At 49.5% G+C, this 26114-nt stretch overlaps 2 protein-coding genes across 2 annotated transcripts in view; both read left to right on the top strand.

Moving 5' to 3' along the window:
* The window catches only part of LMAN1 (lectin, mannose binding 1), a 25247-nt gene extending 23351 nt beyond the window's left edge, over positions 1 to 1896 (top strand). Inside the window, exon 14 of the mRNA XM_081563018.1 lies at positions 1855 to 1896. The gene's annotated coding sequence lies outside the window, so the exon portion shown is untranslated. The remainder of the gene's footprint in view (positions 1 to 1854) is intronic.
* CPLX4 (complexin 4) lies at positions 1860 to 26114 on the top strand. The gene is made up of 3 exons (XM_081563020.1): positions 1860 to 2026; positions 9801 to 9888; positions 25417 to 26114. Exons 1-3 carry the CDS (start codon positions 1860 to 1862, stop codon positions 25642 to 25644), a joined length of 483 nt encoding a protein of 160 aa, XP_081419146.1. The 3' UTR covers positions 25645 to 26114.

Here is a 26114-nt window from a genome sequence, read left to right as displayed (position 1 = left end):
TTCCTAGTAAAATGGAATTGTAATCATTTTATAATAAATCTAAGAATTTAATAGAACAACTTATAGATTTTTATCTTTACTGTTTTGCTTTTAGAGATTGTCTTTTTCTTTGAGAAGTAGTGTCTTTTAACATTATGAAACCCCTGTAAGGAGAGTTGTGTTAAACCGGGAAAACAACAGACAGAAACACAGACTATGGCTTTTCCTTTATATAAAGATCTATAATACTTTACTAGTAAGTCTCCTCAATGGAGATGAAAAGCAGTTTATTATAAATAATAATTTAGGGGTCATGGCTTGAATGTATTAAGTCCCAAGTAACACATCTTAAAAGTGGAAGTGAAATTAAGTGTGAAAGTACATTCTCAATCGAAGGACACCAAGAAAAGTTTCTTATTTCACCCTAAATGTTTGTTAATTTTTTAAACTGAGACCATTTTAGCAACATTTTAGGTTAGTAAAGTGAAAAGCAGATCTTAAAATACATAAAACAAGCATTTTAGGCAAAGATCCAGTGTATATGGTTGTGTACAATCTGAGGGAGAGTCATCTATTTCCTGAAAGGGCTCATGCCTGTGGATAAAATAATAAGCATAGCTTATAAATAGGCTGTATTTCTCCTCTCCACCCTACCTGCTCTTGGAGTGCTTTAATTAGAAAGATACTAAGGTAGATTAAAGTCTTAGCCATGCTCAAATTCCTCCCTTGACCTGGAGGAAACCACAGCCGTTGAGAATCTGCTATTACCAAACATTGTCGAAGTTTTCTCCAAGTACACCAGTGAGTTTAAACAGAGCACTCAGAAAGTGACTGCATGTAAGAGGAGAAAAGTGTGAAAGTGTTAGTCACTCAGTGGTATCCGACCCTGCAACCCCATGGACTACAGCCCCCCAGCTTCCTCTGTCCATGGAATTCAGGCAAGAATACTGGAGTGGGTAGCCATTCCCTTCTCCAGGGGATCTTGACTCAGAGAAGGAACCCGGGTGTCCTGCATTGCAGGCAGATTCTTTACCGTCTGAGCTACCAGGGAAGCCCTGGAAGAGGAAAATACCCAATACCCACTGATGACCTGACTCACCCATGTTCTTACCTTTTGGGTCAGAGCTTCCCAAGTGTCCAGCGCATTGTTTCCATGCATAAGTGTAACCTTTCAGTGCAGGAACAAGCTAGGTGAATCTTCCAGATAGAAGTGAAGGACCCACTGGCTTGCCCTTCACACTTGCCCTGGTTGGGTATTTATGTCCAGGACCCAGTAACCACTGAAACAGCAAACCAAAAAACAAATCATTACATAGTCCTTAGAGTCCAATGAGATAAAATGATGGCTCAAAGGATTATTTTTGCTAAATAAAGCATTTTAGGTTTTGCATCTCAGTGGATTCAGTTTTCAACAGGATGTTGTCCTCATGGCCTGGAATTTAGAACTTCCACCACAGTTATATAATCAGTCATCTCCGATTCATTTAATTGAAACAACTCTTGATGAAGCCCTGCTGCGCTTATAATTTAAACCTTAGAAATGGGAGAGGGATGGATAATGTGAAGGATTCTTTTTTTTCCCCTCTGAAATTAGCTTAGTGTACTGATTCAGAAAGTAGTTGGTTGCATATGATTGCATGCCTTGATAATCGGAGCCATCTGCCTCTCTGTGCTAAGGAGTTCACCTCTTTAATCCAGCTTAGAGCCCACAAACCACTGCTCGCTATCAGTATGCCCTTGAATAGATGAGGCTGCACAGAGTCGGCTTTTCAACGTGTTGCTATCACTGAAAATACTTGGAGATTTGTGATTTGTTTGTTGTTTGTTTTCTTTTGAGTTTTCTCAGAGTGTTTGGTTTTCTTTCTCTGGGGGCAGACACAATGGCTTTCCTTATGAAAACTATGATAAGTAACCAGGTGAAGAATTTAGGACTCGGTGGCGGGTCTGAAGAAAAAAAAGAAGAAGGAGGAGCATCTGACCCCGCAGCCGCGCAAGGGATGAGTCGAGAGGAGTACGAAGAGTATCAGAAGCAGATAATTGAGGAGAAGTGAGTACACGCAGCTCCGTCTCCCTTTAGAGCAGAAAGAAGCTCCCTGTGGCCACGCTGTCCGCGGCGCCCCACTCTCCCTCTCCACCCTTCAGATGCCTTTCCTACGCCGTCTGCCTCTAAGCTCAGGGAAGTCTGTTCCGCTAAAAAGTGAACCAGTTCCTAGCATCAGCAGCTACTCTTATCTTACTTGTATGAATGGAAATGAAAAATGCTATAAACAAATCTACATATCATCCTTAAAAGCAGCTGAAACTTGCTGAACTGGACACATTTTAATTGACCTCAGTTGTTCAAATGAAAAATTGGGCACCTGAATATTTTTACAGTCATCGGGAAATTCACCCTCTTACGTGAATGTAGAAAGTTTTCAAATTGTGGGAATTCAGACTTTGCACCTGGAAGGGGGCCTTAAAGAGCATAGAGTACAATGTTCTTGAACTTACATGTGCAGGAAAAAAATAAAAGCCTGGAAAATACAACATGACAGTTATAAGGCTTGGCTTCTCAAAAGACTCTGAATAAATATGTGGACGGCCTATTATGAAAAATGTAAAGCTACAGAAGAGTAGAACAGTGTAATGAATGGCCGTATATACCTATGGCATAAAGTTGACAGTTGACGTTTTGTCATATTTGCTTACAGATAATTGGTTGGAGGATAGATTGATTGATAGATAAATAGGTACAGAGAATCATTTTTAAAGTAAATTACAGACATCCTGAGCCTTTACCCCTGGATACTTTGCATATATACCTCCAAAAAATAAGGACACACTTCTGGCTATATAAAATGTAATAAAAATAAAACATTAGTAACATTTCAGTTGGGTATTATGGAATGTGAATATTACCAATTTTTCACTACTGATGACTGATTTTTAAGTGTAGTCTATATTTAATTTTTTAAATTTTAAGGTAGAATTTAAGAGTTTTAATAAATCAACTGAGTATTGAAGCATCAGTCTTGAAGTTAAAAGCTCACCATACGTTACAAAAGTATTTTTTTTTTTTGCCACCGTGGCTGTTTTGCTAATAATTACATGACAATTGCCTATGTCTTATTGCTAAAATGATTAAAGGTGAAAGAGTTGATGACCTGGAGGAAACTAAGGAAGCTTAAAGCTTACATTTAGTAGGAATCTTGTCTATTGTATTTTTTTCCTGAAAGCAATTGTGGCTTATAAAACTACCTAGAATGTATTGTGCTTGGCTCTGCAGTAAATTTAAGGTTTGTTTTTTTTTTTTAGTTCAACTGCAAAAATAATGAGGGTGCTAAAATAATACGCAAAAAAGGGGAGCATTCCTTGAATACTGGCCAGTTTTGCCTGCTGCTGCTGCTGCTGCTGCTGCTAAGTCGCTTCAGTCGTGTCTGACTCTGTGCGACCCCATAGACGGCAGCCCACCAGGCTCCGCCATCCCTGGGATTCTCCAGGCAAGAACACTGGAGTGGGTTGCCATTTCCTTCTCCAGTGCATGAACAGGAAAAGTGAAAGTAAAGTCGCTCAGTCATGTCTGACTCTGGCGTGTTAAAAAAAGCAGAAGCAGAAAAATAGCATCAAATGTTCTCAGCTCAAGGGGACCAATAAAAAAAAAATGGTCAGAAATATAGACTACACATCTGATATTAAAATATCACTTAATGTGTCCCAGTAATAAATCTGGTCACAGATATGGCATCTGTTTGATTAACTAATGTCATAGATTTGTTTAATTTTATATCTGGACAGATCAGAAACCAGAATAGTCAAATGATACCATCAGTCAGTTATGCACCACCTACTCAGCTCTGTGTGTGTGTGTGTGTGTGTGTGTGTGTGTGTGTGTGTATGTATGTGTGTGTGTGTGTGTGTATGTGTGTGTGTGTGTGTGTGATACATTTGTTTGATCGCCCTATTAAAGCGATAGCAGCAGGACAGTGAGGCTCACCTGCTTGCAGAGCAAGAGGCAGGACTCCAGTCCATCGCTTGAGTTTCCAAGAGCTTCATCAGCTAGAATACGATATAAAGAGGCAGACATCAGGGAACTATGCTCAGTACTTTGTAATAACTTATAAGGGGAAAGAATCTGAAATATAATATATATAAAGGGCTCCCCAGACGGCACAGTGGTAAAGAATCCATCTGCCAGTGGAGAAAACTCAAGAGACTTGGGTTCGATCCCTGGCTTGGAAAGATCCCCTAGAAGAGGAAATGGCAACCCACTCCAGTATTCTTGCCTGGAAAATTCCATGGACAGAGGAGCCTGGTGGGCTATAGTTCATGGGGTCGCAAAAGGGTCAGACACAACTGAGCACACACACACGTATATATAAAGCTGAATCACTTTGCTGTACACCCAAAACTAACACATTGTAAATCAATTATACTTCAATAGAAAAAATTTTGAAATGTATAAATTGGAGCAACTATTACAATGAAAAAATTAGTAGGCATCAAAAATGGCTCACACAAGTTATATCTAGAGAGAGCGACACACATCATAATATGTATAATAATTAGGATGAATGTTAGCAACTAAAAGCCTCCTAAACTTGTCCTCATCATTGTAGGAAAGTGTGGGATTGACTTTACTAATAATAAATCAAATACTACTCAATGCACTCCATGGCACATTCATTTTTACTTTATTTCCATGTTCATATTGCACACACACACACCCCACCCCCGCCATATTGGTAACGTTAGTACTGAAAGAGGTCTATACCTAAGTAGAATATTTGGAAAGTTCTAAATAAAACAGCCTGTTTATCCCTCCATTTCTCTCCATTATATGAAAATGTCCCCTTGGTTATGATACAGCAACTGCTATGGCATCACTTGTAACTTGAACTTTGATGTGCATCACAGACTTAAGCATAAAAAACTAAAATTATAAAGCATCCAGAAAAAAGAAAAAACACAGAATATCTTTGCATCTTGGAAGTAGGCAGAGATTTCTTAAACATGACCCTGAAAGCAGTGACCATGAAATTTTGAAATGAGGAATTAGACATTTTCAAAGTTAAAAATGTGTACCGCAACTAGAGAAATATATATGTCCACAAAAAGACTTGTACAAAAATGTTCCTAGTAGTTTCATTCACAGGAGCCCAAACCAGGAAATAATCCAAGTGTTCATCAATAGAATGAATAAACAAACGAGATCTGTTCGTACAGTAGAATCCACTCAGTAATAAAAAGGAACAAACCCCTGGTGAGTAAAACAAGCTGGATAAATCCCCAGAGTTTTTTTATGCTGAGTGAAAGAAGAATTACACAAAAGAATGCATAGTGTGTGATTACATTTGTATGAAGTTCTAGAACCAGCAAACCCAACCTATGCTGGGAAGAAGACAGTGGTGGCCTCTAGGACCGGGAGCAGGCATTGATTGAGGGCGGGATGGGGGTCTTTTCTCTTTATATACCTTAATAGAGGCTTGGTTTACACAGTAAAAACAGAACCGATAGAAGAGAAAAAATACATGTATGTATACACAGATATATATGAGATTTATCACAAGGAGCCAATGTTCATGTGACTGTGGAAGCCAAGAAGTCCCACCATCCGCCATCTGCAACCCAGGCAAGTCGGTGGTGCGGTTCTGAGAGCTGGAGGGTTCTCAGAGCAAGAGGAGATTGCTGTCTCAGCTCAGCAGGCAGGCAGGGGGACTTTTTGTTGATTCAAACCCTCCGTGGATTCCATGAGCTCTCCCCCCACCACACACATACACCGAGGAGGCCCTTATGTTTCACTCCGTCCACTGCCCACCGATTCCAACGCTCATCTTGTCTAGAAACAGCCTCCCAGACACACTCAGAAATGATGTTTAATCAGGACACCCTGTGTCCCAGTTGAGCTGACACACGAAGTTAACCATCACAGTCCATTTAAGGTCTGTGCATTTAATAGCATGCAACATTTTAATTCAAAAGAAAAGGAACCCCAATACTTTAGCCACCTGATGTGAAGAGCTGACTCACTGGAAAAGACCCTGATGCTGGGAGGGATTGAGGGCAGAAGGAGAAGGGGGTGGGGGACAGAGGATGAGATGGTCGGATGGCATTACCGACTCAAGGGACATGAGTTTGAGCAAGCTCTGGGAGATGGTGAAGGACAGCCTGGCATCCACAGTCCATGGGGTCACAAAGAGTTGGACATGACTTAGCTACTGAACAACAACAACAAATAAACAGATATGTAATTGGAGTTATGGTATGCACATTGAAATGTTTGGGGGAAGAGAGTACTGATATCAACAACTTTGAAATGCATCAGAAAATATGATGGATAAATGAATGGAGAGAGAAATGGAGACTGAGGGCTAGATAAGTGACATTTTCAAAAACGTGTAAGAAGATGCCAGTAGTAGAATATAAATGGTGAGTATATGAGTGTCAACTGTAAAATTGCTTCAACTCTGTACACTTGAATCTTTTTATAGTAAAATACTGGTATTAGGGGGAAATCGGCTTCTGCCCAGGCCCCCGGGTCTCTGAGCTCTTCAGCAAGTTCTCTTTTCCCCAAACGAGAAGACTGAGCCCAGGGTTCTCTCGTGCCTCTTCCAGGCCTGACCTTTTGCAGAGGGAAGGGAGTTCAGAGAGTGTCCAAAGCCAGGGCCCAGGGATGAGCGGTTTAATGTGACGCCTTCAGAGCCACCCCTTCCTTCAGCCAGGCTTCTGTGTGACAGTTAAGATGATTCCATAACTTGGAGTTAAGAAAGAGAAACCAACGGAGACACCTGAAAACGGTATTTATTTTAAGGCAAATCGTGTAGTTCAGGGAGGAGGGCATGGCTACCCACTCCAGCACTCTTGCCTGGAGAATCCCATGGCCAGACCACGGGGTCACAAAGAGCTGGAAACGACTGAGCTGCTAACATGCTTCATGCAAAGATGCTTCACCAGACCTGTTGCGGACATCCCCCCAGGCCTTGTGGGCCGAACCAGGACCAGAGCGTCACTGGGAGTCACAGCCCTCATCTGATCCCTGGCCGCCCTGGCCGCCTCCATGCGGCCGCTTTGTCCTTTCGGGGCAGTCAGCCCTCTGCCCCTCTGTTACCCAAACCACCCGTGAGGATGGGCAGCCGACGTCCTCCGAGCTCACCTGTTAACAGATCCAGCCACACCGCGAGTCTCTGACTTGCTCCATCCCAAACCCAAATTCTCGGAGAAGAAATTCCACTTACCCAGCTTGGTCCAGTCCTGTGCAGCTAGAGGGCAGGGCCACGTATATAAAGGTTGCTGTTGTTGTTGAGTCGCTCAGTCCCGTCTGACTCAGGGCGACTCCGTGGGCTGTAGCCCGTCAGGCTCCTCTGTCCATGGGATTCTCCAGGCAAAAATACTGGGGTGGGTTGCCATTCCCTTCTCCAGGTGTTCTCAACCCAGGGATCGAACCCACGTCTCCTGCAATGGCAGGTGGATTCTTTACCACTGAGCCACCAGGGAAGCCGGTATATAAAAGCAGCTTCTAACAACGTGCTTCCTGGGCAGCTGGGAGAGCAGGTGGTTCACATGAGCTTCACCGACATCCCCAAAGGTGTCTACTTCTCTCTGGATCATCAAGGACAAGGGAGCCCGTTTTAAACAGCAAATCACAAGTCCAATTGGGCCGTCCACAGAGCATTCTGGAAATCCACAGCCGATCTTGTGTGTCTCCGTCCACCAGGAAAGGGACGGCTGTACCTAAACTGGGGCTTAGAGGCTTGACAATGAAGGGAAATAGCTTTATATTATATCCCCAAATCCTGTCTGCCTCCAAACTGCCCCCCATCCTGGATGCTGCAGCTCTGTTTAGCTTGCGTAAGAATCGCTCAGGCCGTTTGTTAAAAATGTCACTTCTCAATGGTAGGGCCATGACGGAAGCAGGGAGATCGTTTAAATGGCCAATGTGGTCTCTAATCGAGTGGCCCAAGTGGTAGAGAGAAGTGGGCAGAGCACGTTGGCTGTTTCCATGGTAGGCAGTAAAGGAGACGGCTGCATCTGAGAGGAGCCGGGTTTAAACAGCGACTGAGAAAATGGACCTTCCAGCCAGTGGTGTGCTGGAGCTGACCCACGGCATCCAGCAGTGACCCATCAAAGCTAATTGCATGTATCTCTCCCCAATTTCTCCCCAGTATCGGTGACATCAAGTTGATATTAATAGTTTGAAGTCCACCTCAATGGAAGTATTGACACCATGGAACCTGGCAAGTAGTACAGAGCTTCTTTCCCCAGAAAGCTGGCTGTGATACATTAGCCAGTACACCACTATTTCCAGCTCTTTTTGAACATTAGGGACTAGAAACCTATTTTAAAAATCACTGCATAAGATACGGTATGAAGATAAGAATCACTGCATGAGATACGTATGGAGTGATGTTCATCCGTAAGGCTGCCATGGTTAGAATGAAAGGGGTGGTTCTGAGAGACACTGGGAAACGTCTGCAGACCTGGTTCATAGCTCCTCCCTGCACTAAAGCGCCATGTCCAGAGCACGTCTCCTTGGCAGGATCACAGACAGACCATTTCACAGTTGGATTCCCTGTCATTTATATTCACATGTCCCTGTTCAGCTGTCAAGGATTTCAAGTGCTTTTTTTTTTTAAATCCCACATTACTGTAGCTCAGAATGCTGATCCCCGTTTATTGATGGAATTAAATTAATCGAATAACGACTGAATCTCAAACTCTCAGTCACTGACTGTAACTGTTTTGCAGAAACACAGCTCTGCAGAGATCTGGAGAAGAACATCCTTTAAAACACAAAATTATGTCTCTCACTTTGAGAATCTTGCGGAATCAAGGCAGCAGGGGTGGAGACCGAACCTGGCCTTAGATAGATATGTGGAAAGTTCACATAAGGGTTTCTAAAAGGACGCCAGGAAAGGAAATGGGAGGAGATGCTAAGGATTTGCTCCAAACATTTTTGTTCCATAAAAATAAGTGTTCTGTGGAATTTAAAACTTATGTCCCAAGTACAAATTATTGTGTATAAAATAAGCTATAAGGATATATTGTTCAAAGTAGGGAACACAGCCAATATGTTAATTATGATAATTATAAATGGAAGATAACGGTTAAAAATTGTAGGGCAAAAAGAGGGAGGAAGAATTCCCTGGCAGTCCAACGCTTAGGACTCTAAACTTCCACTGCAAGCAGCCCAGGTTTGACCCCTGGTTGGGGAACTAAGATTTCCTACACTGAGCGACACAGCTCAAAAAAACTTTTTTTAAATAAAATAAAAGTCATGAATTGCTGTGTTGTATACCTGTGACATATAATATTGTGCAACAACTATATTTCAATGTTTTAAATTTTAAAAATAAATAAAACACATCCGCAAAGTAATACTCAACATCCTCTGTCATCAGCTTATACACCTAGCATTTCAGAAGCACTAAATATGTTAGCCCCTAAAAATATATAATAGAATAAGAAACAAAGATGATTTTGAACACATAGCTTCTCTCCGTGATGCGGACGGGCTGGGAAGCTGCATCATTGGCAAGCACTCCGGTGACTCTGACGCCTGTGGTCCCAGGTCGGGTGAGAGGAACACAGTGAGGTCAGTCTCCACCAGGGGTGGTCCCCCTGCCTCTCCCACGCTGCACCTGAGAGAGGTTCACAGAACCGATGTGTCTTTGGGAATTCGGGTCTGCACTCAGCCGTGATTGTGCCATGGCAGAGAGGCAGACGACTGGGGGTGTAGGAGACACTCGGAGGGTGTGGCCCACCGCCTGGCTCCTCTGAGCAGCGGCTGGAGTAGCCAGTGGTCTCCTGTCCTCTGATCCTTAATTGTGTTCTTTCACTTTCAGGATGGAAAGAGACGCTGCATTTACACAGAAAAAGGCTGAGAGGGCGTGCCTCAGAGTTCACCTCAGAGAAAAGTACAGACTCCCAAAGGTGAGACTCCTAACTCAATAAACATGCAGTCATTTTTTACATAATAAGAAATGCAGAGTGTTTGATTATCAGCAAGGGTCACACCCGTAAGTCTGTGTGTGTGTGTATATATATGTAAACATAGAAATATGCATAAATATGTATATAAATACATGTATATTTTTATGTCAATCATAATTGGGGCTTCCCTGGTGACTCAGCTGGTAAAGAATCTGCCTGCAATGTGGGAGACCTGGGTTTGATCCCTGGGTTGGGAAGATCCCCTGGAGAAGGGAAAGGCTACCCACTCCAGTATTCTGGCCTGGAGAATTCCACGGACTGTATAGTCCATGGGGTCACAAAGAGTCTGACACAACTGAGTGACTTTCGCTTAATCATAATTGAGGTATTTGATATAGTGAGAAGAGCATTGAATTAGCTCATAAAAACTAGATTCCAGGCACTCAACCTCTATGAACTTCCATTTCCTCTCAACAAGATGGAGTAATACCTGTTTATGTAAATTTATTTAAAGACTATAGAGTATCTGTATATGCACAATGAGAATAACCATCATCACAGCTGACATTTACTGAGCTCTTTCTAAGTGCCAGGCACTGCTCTTCAGTTCTTTGCGCAGATAAATTCATTCAATCCTCACCACAGTCTTATAAGGTGTGTTCTTAGAGGGAATGGAGATAGAGAGTAACTACCTTCCTGCTAAAGGACACACACAGACATACACCCACAGCATCAGCTGGTTGTGCATCTTCCAGAAAGATGGGGTATTTTAAGGAGGTATATATATATATATATATTTGTTGTTATTGAGCATATATTCTTGACAATTGTTCTGTCGTTTGGTGAGGATGTAAGGAGAACTGGGTTTGAATCCTGGTTCTGACATCAGCAATCTCAGATGGCTTCTTAATACATCTCAGCCTCCTTTTCCTCATCTATAAAATGAGGGCAGCGGCACGTACTTCCTGAGGCCTTCGTCTGAAATAATAAGACAAATCAAGTGCCTGACGAGTGGAAAGAGCTCCGTGGGGGCTCGCTCTTACTGCTGTCATTATCTCTGCGCACAAATAACATCAAGGGGGCACACTGAGGTGAGTAAACAATGCAAGAACTGCAGGTCTCTAAACCGAAAACAGCAGGGCTTCCTGGTGGCTCAGACAGTAAAGAGCCTGCCTGCAGCGCGAGAGACCCAGGTTCGATCCCTGGGTCGGGAAAATCCCCTGGAGAAGGAAATGGCAACCCACCCCAGTATTCTTGCCTGGAAAATCCCATGGACGAAGGAGCCTGGCAGGCCACAGCCCATGGGGTTGCAAAGAGCAGCTTCACTTTCTTTCACTTAAACCAAAAACATCTGCGCTTTCATTGTTTTCTTAATGGTGAGCCTGTGGTCTTGCTCACCCAGATCCCCAGGGGTGGACAACCTCATTTGCAAAATGGGTTTGCTGCTCTTCAGAGAAAAAAGTATCTCCCAGATCTCTAAGCTTGGCTTGTTTCTTTGGCACAAGAACCTTTCCAACAGAAACTATGGAAAGAGGGGAGAGTTAGAGCCACGTAATATATAGATTTGTATCCTCCCTGGACTGACAGTGACTCTATTCAGCAAAGGCTGCCTGCCTGCCAAGTCGCTTCAGTCGTGTCTGACTCTTTGCCACCCTGTGGACTATAGCCTGCCAGGGTCCTCAGTCCATGGGATTTTCCAGGCAAGAATACTGGAGTGGATTGTCAAGCCCTCCTCCAGGGGATCTTCCTGACCCAGGGATTGAACCCACGAAGCTTATGTCTTCTCCATTGGCAAGCAGGTTCGTTACCACTAGCGCCACAGCTAGCTGCTGCTCCCCAGAGCCCCTGAGACGAGGCAGGACCCTGAGCAGTCTATCGATACACTGGGAACTGTGGAGCCCAGAAGCTTAGCTGCATGGGTTACTAATGCCCATGAGCCCATTTCTCTACAGCTGGTTCCAATGCACAACACGTGTGAGACCCCAGCCCGATGTTTCCACAGACCCCAAAAGAGACCTTTGAGTTTGTCTAAGAATCTAAGCCATGGCCTCCCTTCAGACATGAGAAAACTGCCACCAAGTTGGGGGTGGGGTGGGGTGGGGTGGCTCAGGGACTTTGCAAAACCCCACAGCTGTGGAGTGACAGAACCAGGATTGGACCTCGGGCCTCTCAGCCCTGAAAAAGAGCGTCTTACCCACACGGGATCTGAACACAGCTGCGCCTGGCCCCAAAGTCTGTGCTCTTTCCACTCTTCACTTTTGAGGCGTCCTGGAAGTTTTAGAGTCGTTTGGAATGCCACGTGGTTTAAAACTGCTCTGCCCCTTCTGGGACAACGTGCCCTGCTCCTCTTTCGGCGAAGCATCTCAGAATCCGTCCTCCGGAGACCCAGGCCCATCGCTTTCCCCGCCGCTCTGTCAGCTGATGGCTTGACGGGAAACCGTGAGCACAGACAAAACCCCAGTACGACCCGAGTAAAGAGCGATAGCTCCGCCTGAAAGCGTCCCCCACGTCATCCTGCGCCGTGGAGATTACTCTCAGGTGGGGGCCTCCCTAAGGGCGCCCATGCTTCACGGCTGGATGGTGTCCAGGTGGATTCTACACCTGATGCTTCAAGGATTTGCCCGTGGCGTGAAAAACCCCAACAATACAACAGCCTGCTGTTTGTCAGCACCTGGAAATTCTATCTAACCCCATGTGCTCTGTTCCTAACGATGGTAATTAGGGCTCCCCTGGTGGGGCAGTGGGTAAGAATCTGCCTGCCGGCGCACAGGATCCAGGTTCGATCCCTGGTCGGGGAAGATCCCACATGCTGTGGACTCAACAAAAGAAGACACCGCAAGGAGAAGCCCGCCCACGGCAGCCAAGAGCAGCTCCTGCTCGCCGCAGCTAGAGAACGTCCATGTGAAGCATCGAAGACCTAACACAACCAAAGATAAACAAAATAAGTACATTTTGAAAACAGTAAATAGGAAGAATGCCATAAAAGATCAGCCGGGTCGTATTCCATTCAGTCCAGGTCTCCCCAACTGTGACCGACACCCCTGCCTCTGCGCAGGCCTTGGGCTTGGAGGGCAGCCCGCCGCGCCCCCTCCACCTTGAGAGGCCTTCACAGGCTCCCTGTCCCCTCCTGCTCACCCTTCTGAGCTGCAAGAGGCAGCAGGCCCTCAACAGCACCCTAGGCTAGAAAAAAGGAGCGGCAGACCTGTTTCCCAGGCCGAGCTCAGCTGCAGGGCGGCAGCTCCTGGTCTGTGCAGACCAGCCCCTCCTGTCTAAGCCAGATCCTGGCTGGGCGAGGTACCCGCAGTCAACAGCCACCACCCGCGCGGGGGCAGGAACCCGGGTCCTTCCCGCCCCCCTGGACCCCCAGCCGCAGCCGCAGGGTGATGCTCCAGGCCACCCCAGCAGAACAGCCCCTCAGAGGGTCTCAGTTCTTCCCCGGGGACTGTGCGCTCTAGGAGGGTCAGTGCGGGTGGCCAGGAGCGATTTCCGGAGGGGACTTGTTTTTTGAAGTCCGGTCTTCTGATATTAAGGATCACACAGCGCATGTTGCTCTGCAGCGGCCGCTCTGCTGGCGCGTGGGAAGGCTGCTGGGCCCTGCTTGGGCAGCGGTCGGGAGGCAGGAGGGGGCTGCGCCCTCAGGGGCCACCAGTGGGCACTGGCAGGGGGCCCAGCAGCTGTCTCTGCAGCCACCGGGATGCTGGCCGAGAAGTCTTGAAACGGCTAGCTGTCACTGAGGAAGCGTTGAAGGAACTGGAATTTTCAGCTGCGAGAGGAGACGACTTTGGGGCAACGATGACCATGAGGGAGAGTCATTTCCCAGGCCTTGAAAGTCTCTGCATCAAGTCAGCCTCTTAACGGGGCCGCAGGCTGGCAGGGAACCATCGGTTAGCTCACAGGTCTTCCTTTGATTCTTCAGAAGAATCTGCATAATGGAACCTTTAGAAAGAACCTTCCGAAAACCACAACAGGAATATAGGTGGTGGGTTTTCCTCTCCTAGATGTTCCCATAAGGAGCCCTGGAAAGCCAGGCAGTGCCCATGGGCGTCACTGCAGTCGGGAAAGGCCAAGGCCATGGAGATGTGTACATGAACTGGAAGGGAAGGGATGAGGGGCCGGCGTGTCAGTACTGGGCCCTCACAGCAGCCCAGAGCAGGTGAGGGAGGCCTGGGCCAGCACGGAGAGGGAACAACAGGTTCTCAAGCCGTTCCCCGCAGCCCCTTCACGGGGCTTGCCTTCCTGATTACTGCACTAATGAGAACTTGAGACCCAAACACAACGGCCTAACGTGTCTAAACAATACTGGGCAGAGAGTGCGGCTCACCAGGGCCTTACCCAGCTCCTGAGACCAACCTTCCCTCCCCTCAGGGTTGGCGGAATCCTCAGTCCCGGGACCATCTTATAAAATCCATGCTGGGTAAACAGCTCGACTAATGGTATGAACAGCCCACAGGGGGTTGGACTCGCTCACCGGGTCCTTCCCGCTAACAAGGGGGGACCCCTGGGGGCCTCATTCACGGTTCCATAACAGCAGGAGGCGGTTCTGGGCCCGAACCCTCGCTCAGGCCCAAGGAGAGCAGAATTGAGGAAAATGTCTTCCCAGGAGCTGTCGGGTCTGATGAGGATAACTCCGTCACATTCTGGAATTAGAACTGTATTTTCGAAAGAAATTATTTGGCCGGTGTTTCCTGTGAAAAAGTTCTAGTCGACTGCTGACCGGGGGAAGGGAAATTCAGTCTCTGAGGGGAGCAGCGGAGCCCTGACGTCCAGCAAACAGCACAGGCCTCCCCTTGGGATCTGCTCGCCATCAGGACAACCTCGTCGGTCGTACCCTCTTCTTCTGATGCCCACTGTTTATTGCCTTCATCACAGGAGTCAAATGAGTGCGGTCCTCAAATTGCAATAACCAGAATTGTACGTAGAAAAGTGTATTCGCCGTGTCCCCGCCCTTGAAAGCCTCCCACCACCCCTATCTCATCCCCCCCAGGTCATCACAGGACGTTCATGTCCACGCGTATGCTGGTTTCCTCTGCTTTTCAAATGCCAGGTAATTAGGGGACTTCAACGGCCTGAAGGAACCCACGACGCTCGTGTTAGACTCGGGTCCCTTTCCCCTCACTGAGCTCTCTCCCGGGTCTTCAGGGCTTTCCCCCTACTGGCCTCTCCAACTAAAGCAAACAGCACTTTGAGTGAACGTGGCTTTCTGGGCCTCTTCCTAAATGAGCAGCTCCCACTGCTCTGCTGAAGCCTTCCTCCTGAAGAGGCTCTGAGGTCGGTCTTGCTGCAGGAGATGGTCCCTCTGTTTCCTCTGGGGCCCTCTTCCTGGAGCAGTCCTTCCCGGGGCAGAGCCTTCCTCCTGAAGAGGCTCTGAGGTCGGTCTCAATGCAGTAGACGGTCCTGCTCTGGGCCCTCTTCCTGGAGCAGTCCTTCGCGGGGCAGAGTCTTCCTCCTGAAGAAGCTCTGAGGTCGGTCTTGCTGCAGCAGACGGTCCCACTGTTTCCTCCGGGGCCCTCTTCCTGGAGCAGTCCTTCCCGGGGCAGAGCCTTGCTCGCCCCGTCTCACTTGGCGCTTCCTCCCTGAAGCCCTCTCTCTCTCAGCCTCTCGGTGCCACCCCTCTCACCCTGCTCCTTACTCTGTCTCTCCTCTCTTCCCAGGGTTGCCCTCCTTGGTCGGCCCCCAGGTTTCTGAATACCCGGGTGATTCCTGCGTCTTCTCTTTGTCCCTCTCTCTCGTTCGTTCGCTTGCTCGCTCGCCATGTTCTCCCCGAACGACAGCATCTCCCGTGGCCTTCAGCCGCTACCTAGATGTGTGCTGCTGACCTTCCAGCCTCTACCTCCTTCCTACACCTTCTCCCTAAAGGTCACCATCGCGTCCACCTCTCCTCGGGCACCTCCAGCTCAGACCCAGAAAGACGATGACCCCCTCCCAGCCCCGCTCCTGCAGGCTCCACCTCCACTGGGGCCCCAACCCGCATCACCCCCACGGTCCCCCTTGCCTGGCCCCTCCTGCCCCAGCCCCGCACAGAGCAATCACCAGGCGACAGTCATTCCACCTCCTAAATCCTTCTCAACTCACTCCCAAGTGTAGGATTCAGCACTTCTCAGCAACTTGACTACAATACCTCTTGTGTGTGCATTAAGTCTCTTCAGTTGTGTCCAACTCTTTGCGACCCCATGGACTGCAACCTGCCAGGCTCCTCTGTCCATGGGATTCTCTAGGCAAGAACACTGGAGTGGGTTGCTATTTACAATACCTCTTAAGTAGTTTTTTGACTGTGTCTTGCTTCCCTCAAAATTGCAGAGTGAGGTTTCCAAGATGCAAAGAGATTCTGTTCTTCCTCTTTTAAAATAAAAAAAAGACTTACCGTGACTTTTTAGAGTCGAGTCCAGCCTCCTGGCCTGTGCACCATGAGTGGCTCCTAACTTCCCAGCCTCACCTCTTGGGAGCCCTCACCGGGACTATCTCCTCCTCCCACTTCACGTCCCCTACACCCTGCTCCCCGTGACCCCTTCCTTCCTGGAAGACATTGCTCTAGTGCTGCTTCTTCCAGAACCTTCCATGACCCCCTTCCTCTCCCCCTCCTGTGCTCCCATATCACCTGAGTGCGCGTCTCCTATGTCATCTTTCCAGCCTGAATGCTCTCACCCGCCGTATTGTGTGCTTGTTAACAAAGGGGCTGAGGGTTTTGTCTTTGTCATCAGGGCCTTGCATGGTGTCTGACATGGAGAGGCTGCACACAGACACACACATGCATGCACACACATATAGTATGTGTGAACATACTATACACACACATACACACACATGCAAATACTACACAGAGAGACACACATACACACATACATATGCACCTACCACACGCAGAGAGACATATACACACATATCTACATACGCACCTACTGCACACGCAGACACACATGCACAGACACAGACACACATACATATGCACCTACTGCACACACACACACACACACACACACGTATGCACCTACTATACACACATGCACACACATATACACATGCACATACTACACAGAGACACACATGCACACACAGACACACACACACATACATATGCACCTACCACACACATACACATAGACACACACCTAAACACCCCCGCAGAAAAAAGTCTTGCTGAATGATCAATTTTATTCGGGAAAAAAGAAAAACAAAAGGCACACCTGAAGAACGAAGTATCAAAATCAGCAGAAGGAATCCATCTGCCACAAGAGTTATATTACAATCAGTTTTCATGAAAAGAACAAGTCTAGATTCGACATTATGATTCCATATAAAATACGAAGGTTACTTTAGCTCATAATTAGGATGTCATATTTTTTCAAGCAGAGGAATTCATACTTATAAAGAAAGCCATGAGTTTTCTTTCTAAAAACAAAGGTGCCCCCCCTTTCCTAGCCAATTCAAAATGTATATGTAAGTCAAGCCAAATTAATACGAGAAAACAGCTCCACAATGAGGGCTAATCCTATTAACAGAGTTGTCAGTCTAGGTTAGTCATTGAAAAATAATGTCGTGCCCCCTGCTGAGCCATACGCTTTAGTTACACCTGGTGTTTGTTGTATTAAGGGCATCGCTCGCTCTGAACAGAGATGAAGACAGAAGAAAATCTAGCAGGAGGGCTTCTTTCAACATATTGCACTGAGCTCCGCTAGAACTGAGATTTAAAGCTGCCTCCTAAGGGCAGAGACGGTCCTGTGGCCCTCTCTTTGCCTGCCTTCTTCAGCTCAGGCGCCCTTGGGGCCGCCCTGCAGGGCCCCAGCACTAAACCTGCCCGCTTCCAGCAGCTGTTTCTGGCGCAGCTCCGAGGCCCTCCGGGGCCGCTAGGGGCCGTCCCTTCCCCTACTGCCCCGGCTGAGTGGGCTGCTTCTGCTCCTGCCCTGGGAAGAGCGGCAGGTCCTGGGGGACCTGGGAAGGGGAGAAGCAGTCACCAGATTTGGACGTGCCACCTTCTCCCTGAACTCTCACGGCCACCCTGGAAGGGAGGGAGACATCATTTCCCCTGCTTGGATAAGAACAGCAGCTCAGAGAGGGTGCCGGGATTCCCAGGGTCACACAGCCAGTAAACAGGCAAGACTCGACCCCAAGCCGATCTGACTCACCAGCCGTGTTGTCCTACAAGACCCAGCAGCAAGGCTGGGCTCTCCTTCCCTAAGAAGCAGAAGGACATTGTGCAAGCCTCTTCACCTCCCAGGACCTCGGTTTCCGCATCTGTAGAGGAGAGGCTTGGACAAGTGACCCCTAGGAACTTCTTGAGCCCCCCTGGAAAGTCTGCACAAAGGAGAGAAGTGTGCGATGTGCACGGTGGGGGAAGTCTCATGCCTCGTGACCCCTCTGTGCTCACTCTCAGTCAGCGCCAGACACTGGCAGCTCTTGTCCGAGTCACAGCCTCTGTCTCGCGTTCGGTGTGCTGAGGACTCCTTCAGGAGCTCCAGACGGAAGGACCACGCCGTGTAGCAGAAGCTGACGCTAGCAACCCCTGACAAGGCCTCAACACCACTCATGAGTTAGAATCACCCAGGGAAGCTTCTAATTTTAAAAAAATTAAAAAAAAATTTTTTTGAGGTGGACCATTTTTTAGAGTCTTTATTAAATTTGTTACAATATTGTTTCTGTTTTCTGTTTTGGTGGCGAGGCATGGAGAATCAGTTCCCCCACCCAGCGCTCTGCGCATTGGAGGGTGAGCTCTTAACCACCGGACTGCCAGGGAAGTCCCAGGAAAGCTTTTTAAAAATTCTGTTGCATGGGTCCTTGCCACAGATGGTACCTGTGTGTGTGTTCGGCTGTGTCCAGCTCTTTTTTGACCCCATGGGCTGTAGCCCACCAGGCTCCTCTGTCTGTGGGATTTTCCCTGAAAGAATACTGGAGTGGGTTGCCATTTCCTCCTCCAAGGGATCTTCTCAACCCAGGGATCAAACCTGTGCCTCTTGCTTGGCAGGTAGATTCTTTACCACTGAGCCACCTGCGAAGTCCAAAATCAGATCTTGTTGTTGATGTTATTGTTGGATTGCTCAGTCATGTCCGACTCTTCGCAGCCGCATGGACGGCAGCACACCAGGCTTCCCTGTCCATCACCATCTCCCAGAGTTTGCTCACACTCACGTCCATATCATTCTGGTGTGTGTCTGCATATCAAGCTTGACTGAATGGACTCTAAGTGGGAACACTCAACTTTTGGGCTATATACCGTGTGAAATAGTTGATCGTGTATTTCCATCTTGATACCAGATGAGGGCCAGTTTGCCAAGATGAGGAAGAAGGAAGTCTGAATCCAGGATCACTCTTACCCTTCAGCGAAAGGTCAGAACCAGCAGAGGAGTACCAATGGCAGGAGGCAGCGCTATTTAAATAATGGGGCATTCAGCACTGGCAACTAAGATTATAAATCTGGTTAAAAGGCAAGAGATTAAGACTGATTCTGGTCAGCCAGCCTAAAAATAATTAGTTCTTAACTGCATTAAACAATATCCCATATTGAAGAGATTTCTAGAAATGGGAAGGCTCCTGAAACAGGACCCAGAGGGGTGAAGGTAGCCTGTGCGCCCCTCTGTACACACTAGCTCACTTAACGCCCTTCTCATTAATTCATTCATTCGCCTGCCAGGGGTCCTCAGCATCAGGCTTCCGCTCCCTCCCTGGGCCTGCTTCATATCAGCTGAACCTGCGCTTGGGCTCATGGCGTGTGCTGAGGCATTGACACCCTTCCTCGATGCATGCGTTCTGTCAAAACATTCCGGCGTTCCCAACCTGGAGCAGCAAAGTCAGGACAAGACACCCATTGCTTGGGTTGCAGAGGAGTCCCTCTCAGCAGGGCGGTTTGTCGTGCAAGGGGAGCCAACGCCCAGGGCCCAGTGTATGCATCCCGTGTGCATGAGTGCACACTCAGTCACTCAGTCGGGTCCGACTCTTCGTGACTCCATGGACTGTAGCCCCACTGTAACCCTCCAGGCTCCTCTGTCCATGGGACTCTGCAGGCAAGAATACTGGAGTGGTTGCCGTTTCTTTCCCCAGGCAACCTTCCCGACCCAGGGATCGAACCCACGTCTCCTGTGTCTCCTACTGTGTTGGCAGGTGGATTCTTTCCCACTGACCACTCGGGAAGCCCCTGGGCAGGCCTTAACTGCTTGCTCTGTCCTGATGGTTCTCTTAAGGGCTAACACCCTCCCACCCTCTTGTCTCACGGTCCATTCCATTTTTTCCCAGGAATCCTTTCAGCAGGATCTTCATGCCCGATGCCTTTTTTCCTCCAAAATATTAACAAGCACAGTGACTATTTGTCCTGAGCTGAGAGGCTTACAAGGCTGTTTCACAATATATCTCATTTGAGCTGCCCAGTAGCCTCTGAGGGCCCCTCCTGGCAGGCATAGATGTGTAAGGTGACTTGCCCAAGGTCCTGCGGTGGGCAGAGGACAGAACCGGGTCTCCTGGCTCCAAACCCCAGCCTTCCCAGGGTCACGGCTGCCTCTGCAGGCTAGCGGTCTGGGTTGGCTGCAGCTTTTGACCCATGAAACCCTAAGTCTTGGCCTGTCCTAGGTCTGCCACTGGCCCATCTGCTTGGGGTCCTGTGCCAACGAGTCCAGGTGCTTCAGTTTGTCCTCCAGCCCCTCACTGGCCCTGCCTGGTTGTCCTCCCCTTAGTTACAAGGATCCCGGGGCACAGGCAGGCTGCAGTCCAGGAAAATTGACTCCAGGGCTAGAATCATGCCTGGGAGCAGTGGTGATGGGCAGTCAGTAGCGTTCTTCTAGAAGGATGGTGACCATAGGACACTGACCACCACCATGGACCATACCCGGCGCTGCCTGCAGACTGGACAACCTGAGCTACTTGCCCTGGGCCCCAGGCTTTAAACTTTATTTATTTACGTATTGATGGACGCGCTGCGTCTTTGTTGCTTCACTTTCTTGAGCTGCGCTGAGCAGGGGCAGCTCTCTGACGTGGTGCGAGGCCTTCTCACTGCAGAGGCTTCTCTTGTCGCCACGCGCCGGCTCTCCAGCACAGGCTCAGCCCGTGGCACACGGGCTTCGTCGCTCCGAGGCTTCCCGGAGCAGGGATCAAACTCGTGTCCCCTGCATTGGCAGGCGGATTCTGAGCCCCTGGACCCCCGGGGGAGCTGGGCCCCATACTTCAGAGGCTTCTTCTCTGTACCTCCTCCAGCCACACAAGGGGGAAGAAGCCAGGGACTTTCCTGGAGGTCCAGTGGTTAGACTCCAGGCTCCCACTGCAGGGGGCACAGAGGTGATCCCTGGTGGGGGAACTAAGATGCCACACGCCGCACTGTGCAGCCAAGACAAGAAGAAGCAGAAGCAGAGGCCTGCAGCCAAAGGCTTGCCTACACCCCCTTCTAGACAAATCACGCTGGCAGCCCAGTGCCCGGAACTCCCTGCATGAGTGCAGCCTGGGGCCCGCCCAGGCCTCTGCTCTGAGTCTGTCTGCTCGGGCGCACACCAAGCTGCTGGCCTGGAAAGCAGGCGGGGGGTCTCCACGTGCGCGGTGCTCAGCGCCTCAGTCGTGTCCGACTCTTCGTGACCCCATAGACGGCAGCCCACCAGGCTCCTCTGTCCATGGGATTTCCCAGCAAGAATACTGGAGTGGGGTGCCCTGCCCTCCTCCAGGGGATCTTCCCAACCCAGGGATCCAAGCCGCGTCTCTTGTCTCTTGCATCGGTAGGCGGGTTCTTTCCAGTATCTGGGAAGCCCCAGGGGTCTGCAGACTGGGAACCATATACACAAGGTTCCCATGGAAGGGTGGAAACAGGGATTGGGGGGCAAACAGAGGTGCAGGTCATGAGCCGGGGACCTCGGTCAGTCTTCACCTTCTGTGCCCTGCAAGCACTAGGTCGGGCCTGACAAGGGGTGAGGGGAACTGGGCGCTCTGAGTAATTTTCTCCCAGAATTGAGCGTCTGGTGCTGAAAGGGAAATGAACAGGCCCAGTTTGCTAGGAAAGCTGAGGCTCTGGAGAGAAGGTAGGTAGAGGCACTCCCAGGCCAGAGGTGAGGGGCGGGAGAGCGAGGCCTTCTGGGGGGATTGAGCACCACGTGCAGGGCCAAGGCCTTTCAGTGCAAGTCCCCCTGCTTTACCTCTGAGGGTCATTACACTGAGGAAGAGCCACCTTTAATTGCTTAATACACTCCAAATTATTCAGTTATCATTTAATTAATCTTCTATAGAATTATGATAGTTATGTTGGTTCATCACCCGGTCATGTGCAACTCTTTGTGACCCAGTGGATTGTAGCCCGCCCGGCTCCCCGGTCCATGGAATTCTCCAGGCAAGAATAGTGGAGTGGGTTGCCATTCCCTCTCCAGGGGATTTTCCAGAACCAAGAAATCAAACCCTGGTCTCCTGCATTACAGGCAGATTCTTTACCATCTGAGCTAGCAAGGAGGCAAATAACATAAGCCCAATTTATAAATAAGGAAATAAAGTTCAGAGAGGTGGTGTTAGGTGCCCAAGGTCACACAGGCTCTAAGTGGTGGAGGTAACCTTCACACTCAGGTGTCTGATCTTCAAGCCAACCCTAGACGTCTTGGAGCCCCCACGGGAGTGGGAAGGTAAACACGTCAGTAGCTATGAAATGAGAGCCTGTTTACCGCAAAGAGGGCCTGCACGTTCAAGCGTTTCCCTGACAACAGGCTCCTGGAGCCTCAGTAAACTCTATTGTCTGTGACGACATGCCAGAAACTCGTTGGGTTCCGAGACTTAGAGATGAGAGAGTTACAGCCCCCTGTCTTCAAGAGAGGTGGGGTGGGGCTTCTTAAACTTTGGCAAGCCACAGAATCACCAGGAGGGCTCGCTAAACCACAGATGGCTCAGCCCAGCCCCACGGCTTCTGAATCAGCAAGTCAGAGAGAGGGCCAAGAACCCGCATGTCTAACACAGTTCCGGGGGGTGTCTCTGTGGCCTGCCTCGGGAGCCCACTTTGAGAACCACTAGGGTAGACGTTGTGGCGCTCCAGATCCCCTCTGTGAGTCGGGAGGCAAAGTTGACCCTCACGGCTCTTCCTTCCCTGGGTCAGGGGAAGTGAAAGTGAACGTCACTCAGTCGTGTCTGACTCTCTGCAACCCCGTGGACTATAGAGTCCATGGGATTCTCCAGGCCAGAATACTGGAGTGGGTAGCCTTTTCCTTCTCCAGGGGATCTTCCCAACTGAGGGATCGAACCCAGGTCTCCCACATTGCAGGAGGGTTCTTTACCAGCAGAGCCACAGGGGCCACAGGAAGGAGGTGAAAATAAACCCGAGTTGGTCCACAGCTGCAGAAGCTGCACTCTGAGTGGCCTGGAGAACAGGGGTCAGGGGAGCACCCTCCTGAGGGGATCGGGTCTCTCAGGGCACCAGCTGACTGGACCCCTGGCCCCTCCAGCCGCCTTTCCCCCCAGCCTGTCCAGGTTAGAACCTGGTGACAAGCACAGAGACCTTCTTACCAACTGGAGGGGTGTGGATGCTGGAATTCCCAGGAATGCCTTTACAGATTATATACGTTTTATTTCAAGTGGGCAGGGGCCCGGCATTTAGGTGAGCTGAGAATCCAGGCCGCCCCCTGCTATCCCCCCCTTACTGCAAAAATGCCCAGAGGACCATCTGCAAGGGAGGCACCCTCGAGGGCAGGTAAATACAAAGTAAATAGAAACGGAGGCTTGGCCGGGAGCCCCTGGGGATTAACTAACTAATTAATCTCCACACCAGTTTGATGAGGAACTAATTGATCCATTAAGCGCTTTGAGGGGCCAAGGCCTGGCCAAGTGCAGGGAGGCTTCTGTCACCTGGGAAGGAGACGCTGAGAGCCGTCCTCCCAGGCTGTCCAGGGAGAGTCGGGTGAGGCGTGTGCCCCCTAAAGGCATCCTTCCCCTTGGCATCAGAAGTCCCCTTCTCTCCGAGGAGGGGAGAGAAAGCACAGAAGTCAACATGGAGAGGGAACTCTGGGTAGGGCAGGGCAGGTAATCTAGAAGTTCCACGTTGGAAGGTGAGCCTCCAAGCTCCCTGACCATGTGTGTGTATCTGTGTTAGCTGCTTCAATCATGTCCGTCTCTTTGTGACCTCATGGACTGTAGCCCACCAGGCTCCTCTGTCCATGGAATTCTCCAGACAACAATACTGGAGAGGGTTGCCATTTCCTTCTCCAGGGCATCTTCCCGACCCAGCGATCAAACCTGGGTCTCCTGCATTGGCAGGTGGATCCTTTATCGTCTGAGCCACCAGGGAAGCCGCTGTTTGACCTTCTGTGTCCCCCAAAGCCCAGTTTGCCCTGTGTTACAACCTGATCTCAGGAAATTATATCTGAGAGCAGCCATCTAAGAAAAGAAAGGACCCTTGCCTTTCTCAGAGAAACCTGTTCTGTAGATTCTTCTTTGTTACAAAAAAAGGGCTCTGCGGCCTGAGGGTAAAGGCATATTCAGGGACCAGGCAGCAGGAACTAGGAGACTGCGGAACAGCCACACCTAGGACCACGGAAGAAAATCGTAAGGCATTAGCAGCGAGCAAAGAGGGGTCGCAAAGAGTCGGACACGACTGAACGGAACTGAGCAGCAAGCAAGGCTAGCCCGGGGGTGCTGAGTTGGAATCCTGGCGTGGACGATTCACTCAATAAGCAGGTGGTGTGCGCCAGACTTGTTTGTAGGCCTCAAGGATGTACAGCTGAGTTTGAGCCGCTTCTGTATCTGGTAGAAGGGAGGGAAGGGGTGATGGTTAACTGGAAGTTGCCACTGAAGAGTAATGGCTCGATGGAGAGAGCCTGGTCTGGCCCTGTGAGCCCAACGCCTCCCCACCCCAGGGTGGGCTCAGCTTGGGCCACTGAGTCACAGCCTGGGGCTGATAGAAAACAAAGCGTGCAGAGCGGCCCTGAGGCAGGGTTGGTCAAGCTTTTCGGGTATCAGCAGGACAGACAAGGAGCCTTAAAATGCAGATTGCTGGACCCCAGCCTGGAGTTTCTGATCCAGTAGGTCTGAGGTGAGTCCAGAGAATTTGTCCTTCTAACACATTCCCAAATGATGCCAATACTGCCTGGTGCAGGGATCACGCTTTCGTGTTTTCAATTAATTAGCTAACTTTGGCTGTGCTGGGCCTTCCTTGCTGCGTGTGGGTTTTCTCTAGTCGTGGCGAATGGGGCTCCTCTTCCTTGTGGTGTGAAGGCTTCTCACTGCGGTGCCGTGAGCAGGGGTTCTAGAGCAAGGGCTCAGTGATCGTGACACACGTGTGGGTTCTTCCCAGACCAGAGCCCCCTGCATTGGCAGGCAAATTCTTAACCCCTGGACCACCAAGGAAGCTCCTCATGCTTTGAGAATCACTGTGCTAGAAGCTTCTGAGACCCAAGTGCAGAGAGATGGGGCATCTCAGCTGGGACGTCCGGCCTCCGCAGCTGGTACCAGGCCCAGGTTCTGCTGCCAGACGGCCAACTGTGTCCTTCCCCGCATCCCTTCTCAGCAGACCTCGAGCTCCCTGCCGCAGTCAGGGTTGGGTGGTTGGTTGGCTTCAGAAGGGTTTTTCTCTATCTCCGTGTTTGTTTTTCCGCACAGAGTGAGATGGATGAGAACCAAATCCAGATGGCTGGAGATGATGTGGATTTGCCCGAAGACCTCCGGAAAATGGTAGATGAAGATCAAGAAGAGGAAGAAGACAAGGATTCTATCCTTGGGCAGCTACAGAACCTCCAGAACATGGACTTGGACGCCATCAAAGAGAAAGCCCAGGCCACCTTCTCGGAAATCAAGCAGACAGCGGAGCAGAAGTGCGCTGTGATGTGAGGCGGCCGGGCGCGGAGGAGGCCCGGTCAAGGCGGTGGTGACCGCTCCCCTGCGGGGCGCTTCAAACAGCATCAGCGTTAACGTAGTGAACGGTTAAGAAAACCGTGATGAGACTCACAACGTAGACGACACCTCGGTTGTTCCAAATGTTCCTGGTAGCACACCTGACAGCAGGAATCACACTGTCCTTTTAGTTGTAAATGAGACGAAGCCGGAACTTTTCAGCTGTGAATGAGGCAGAACACACATCTGCTTAAAGGTCTGCAGGAAGGCCAGGAAGAAACAAAAGCAAACAAAAGCAAACGGCATTTCATCTCGGACTTTCTGCTGACAGGACAAGGTCCTGACTCTGTCCAGCCATCAGCAGGACTCCGGGTCCCTTCAGAGAAAGATGTGGAAACTCAGGGTGCCCCCCAGAGCCCAGACTGCAGGCTCAAGGGCCGTCAGAGATCACACCACCTCTGTCTCCA

Source organism: Giraffa tippelskirchi, chromosome 14 (genome assembly GCF_054371585.1).
Source record: "Giraffa tippelskirchi isolate mGirTip1 chromosome 14, T2T-mGirTip1v1.2.pri, whole genome shotgun sequence".
Lineage (NCBI taxonomy): Eukaryota > Metazoa > Chordata > Mammalia > Artiodactyla > Giraffidae > Giraffa > Giraffa tippelskirchi.
The sequence above is the reverse complement of the archived record's forward strand: the minus strand, read 5'-3'. Positions and strand labels throughout refer to the sequence as shown.

Excerpts from the sequence above, each read along its gene's own strand:
- CPLX4 (XM_081563020.1), top strand. The coding sequence starts at position 1,860 with ATGGCTTTCCTTATGAAAACTATGATAAGTAACCAGGTGAAGAATTTA. Across the intron at positions 2,027-9,800 it reads AAGCAGATAATTGAGGAGAA|GATGGAAAGAGACGCTGCAT; the intron begins GTGAGTACACGC and ends TTTCACTTTCAG. Across the intron at positions 9,889-25,416 it reads AAAAGTACAGACTCCCAAAG|AGTGAGATGGATGAGAACCA; the intron begins GTGAGACTCCTA and ends TTTTCCGCACAG.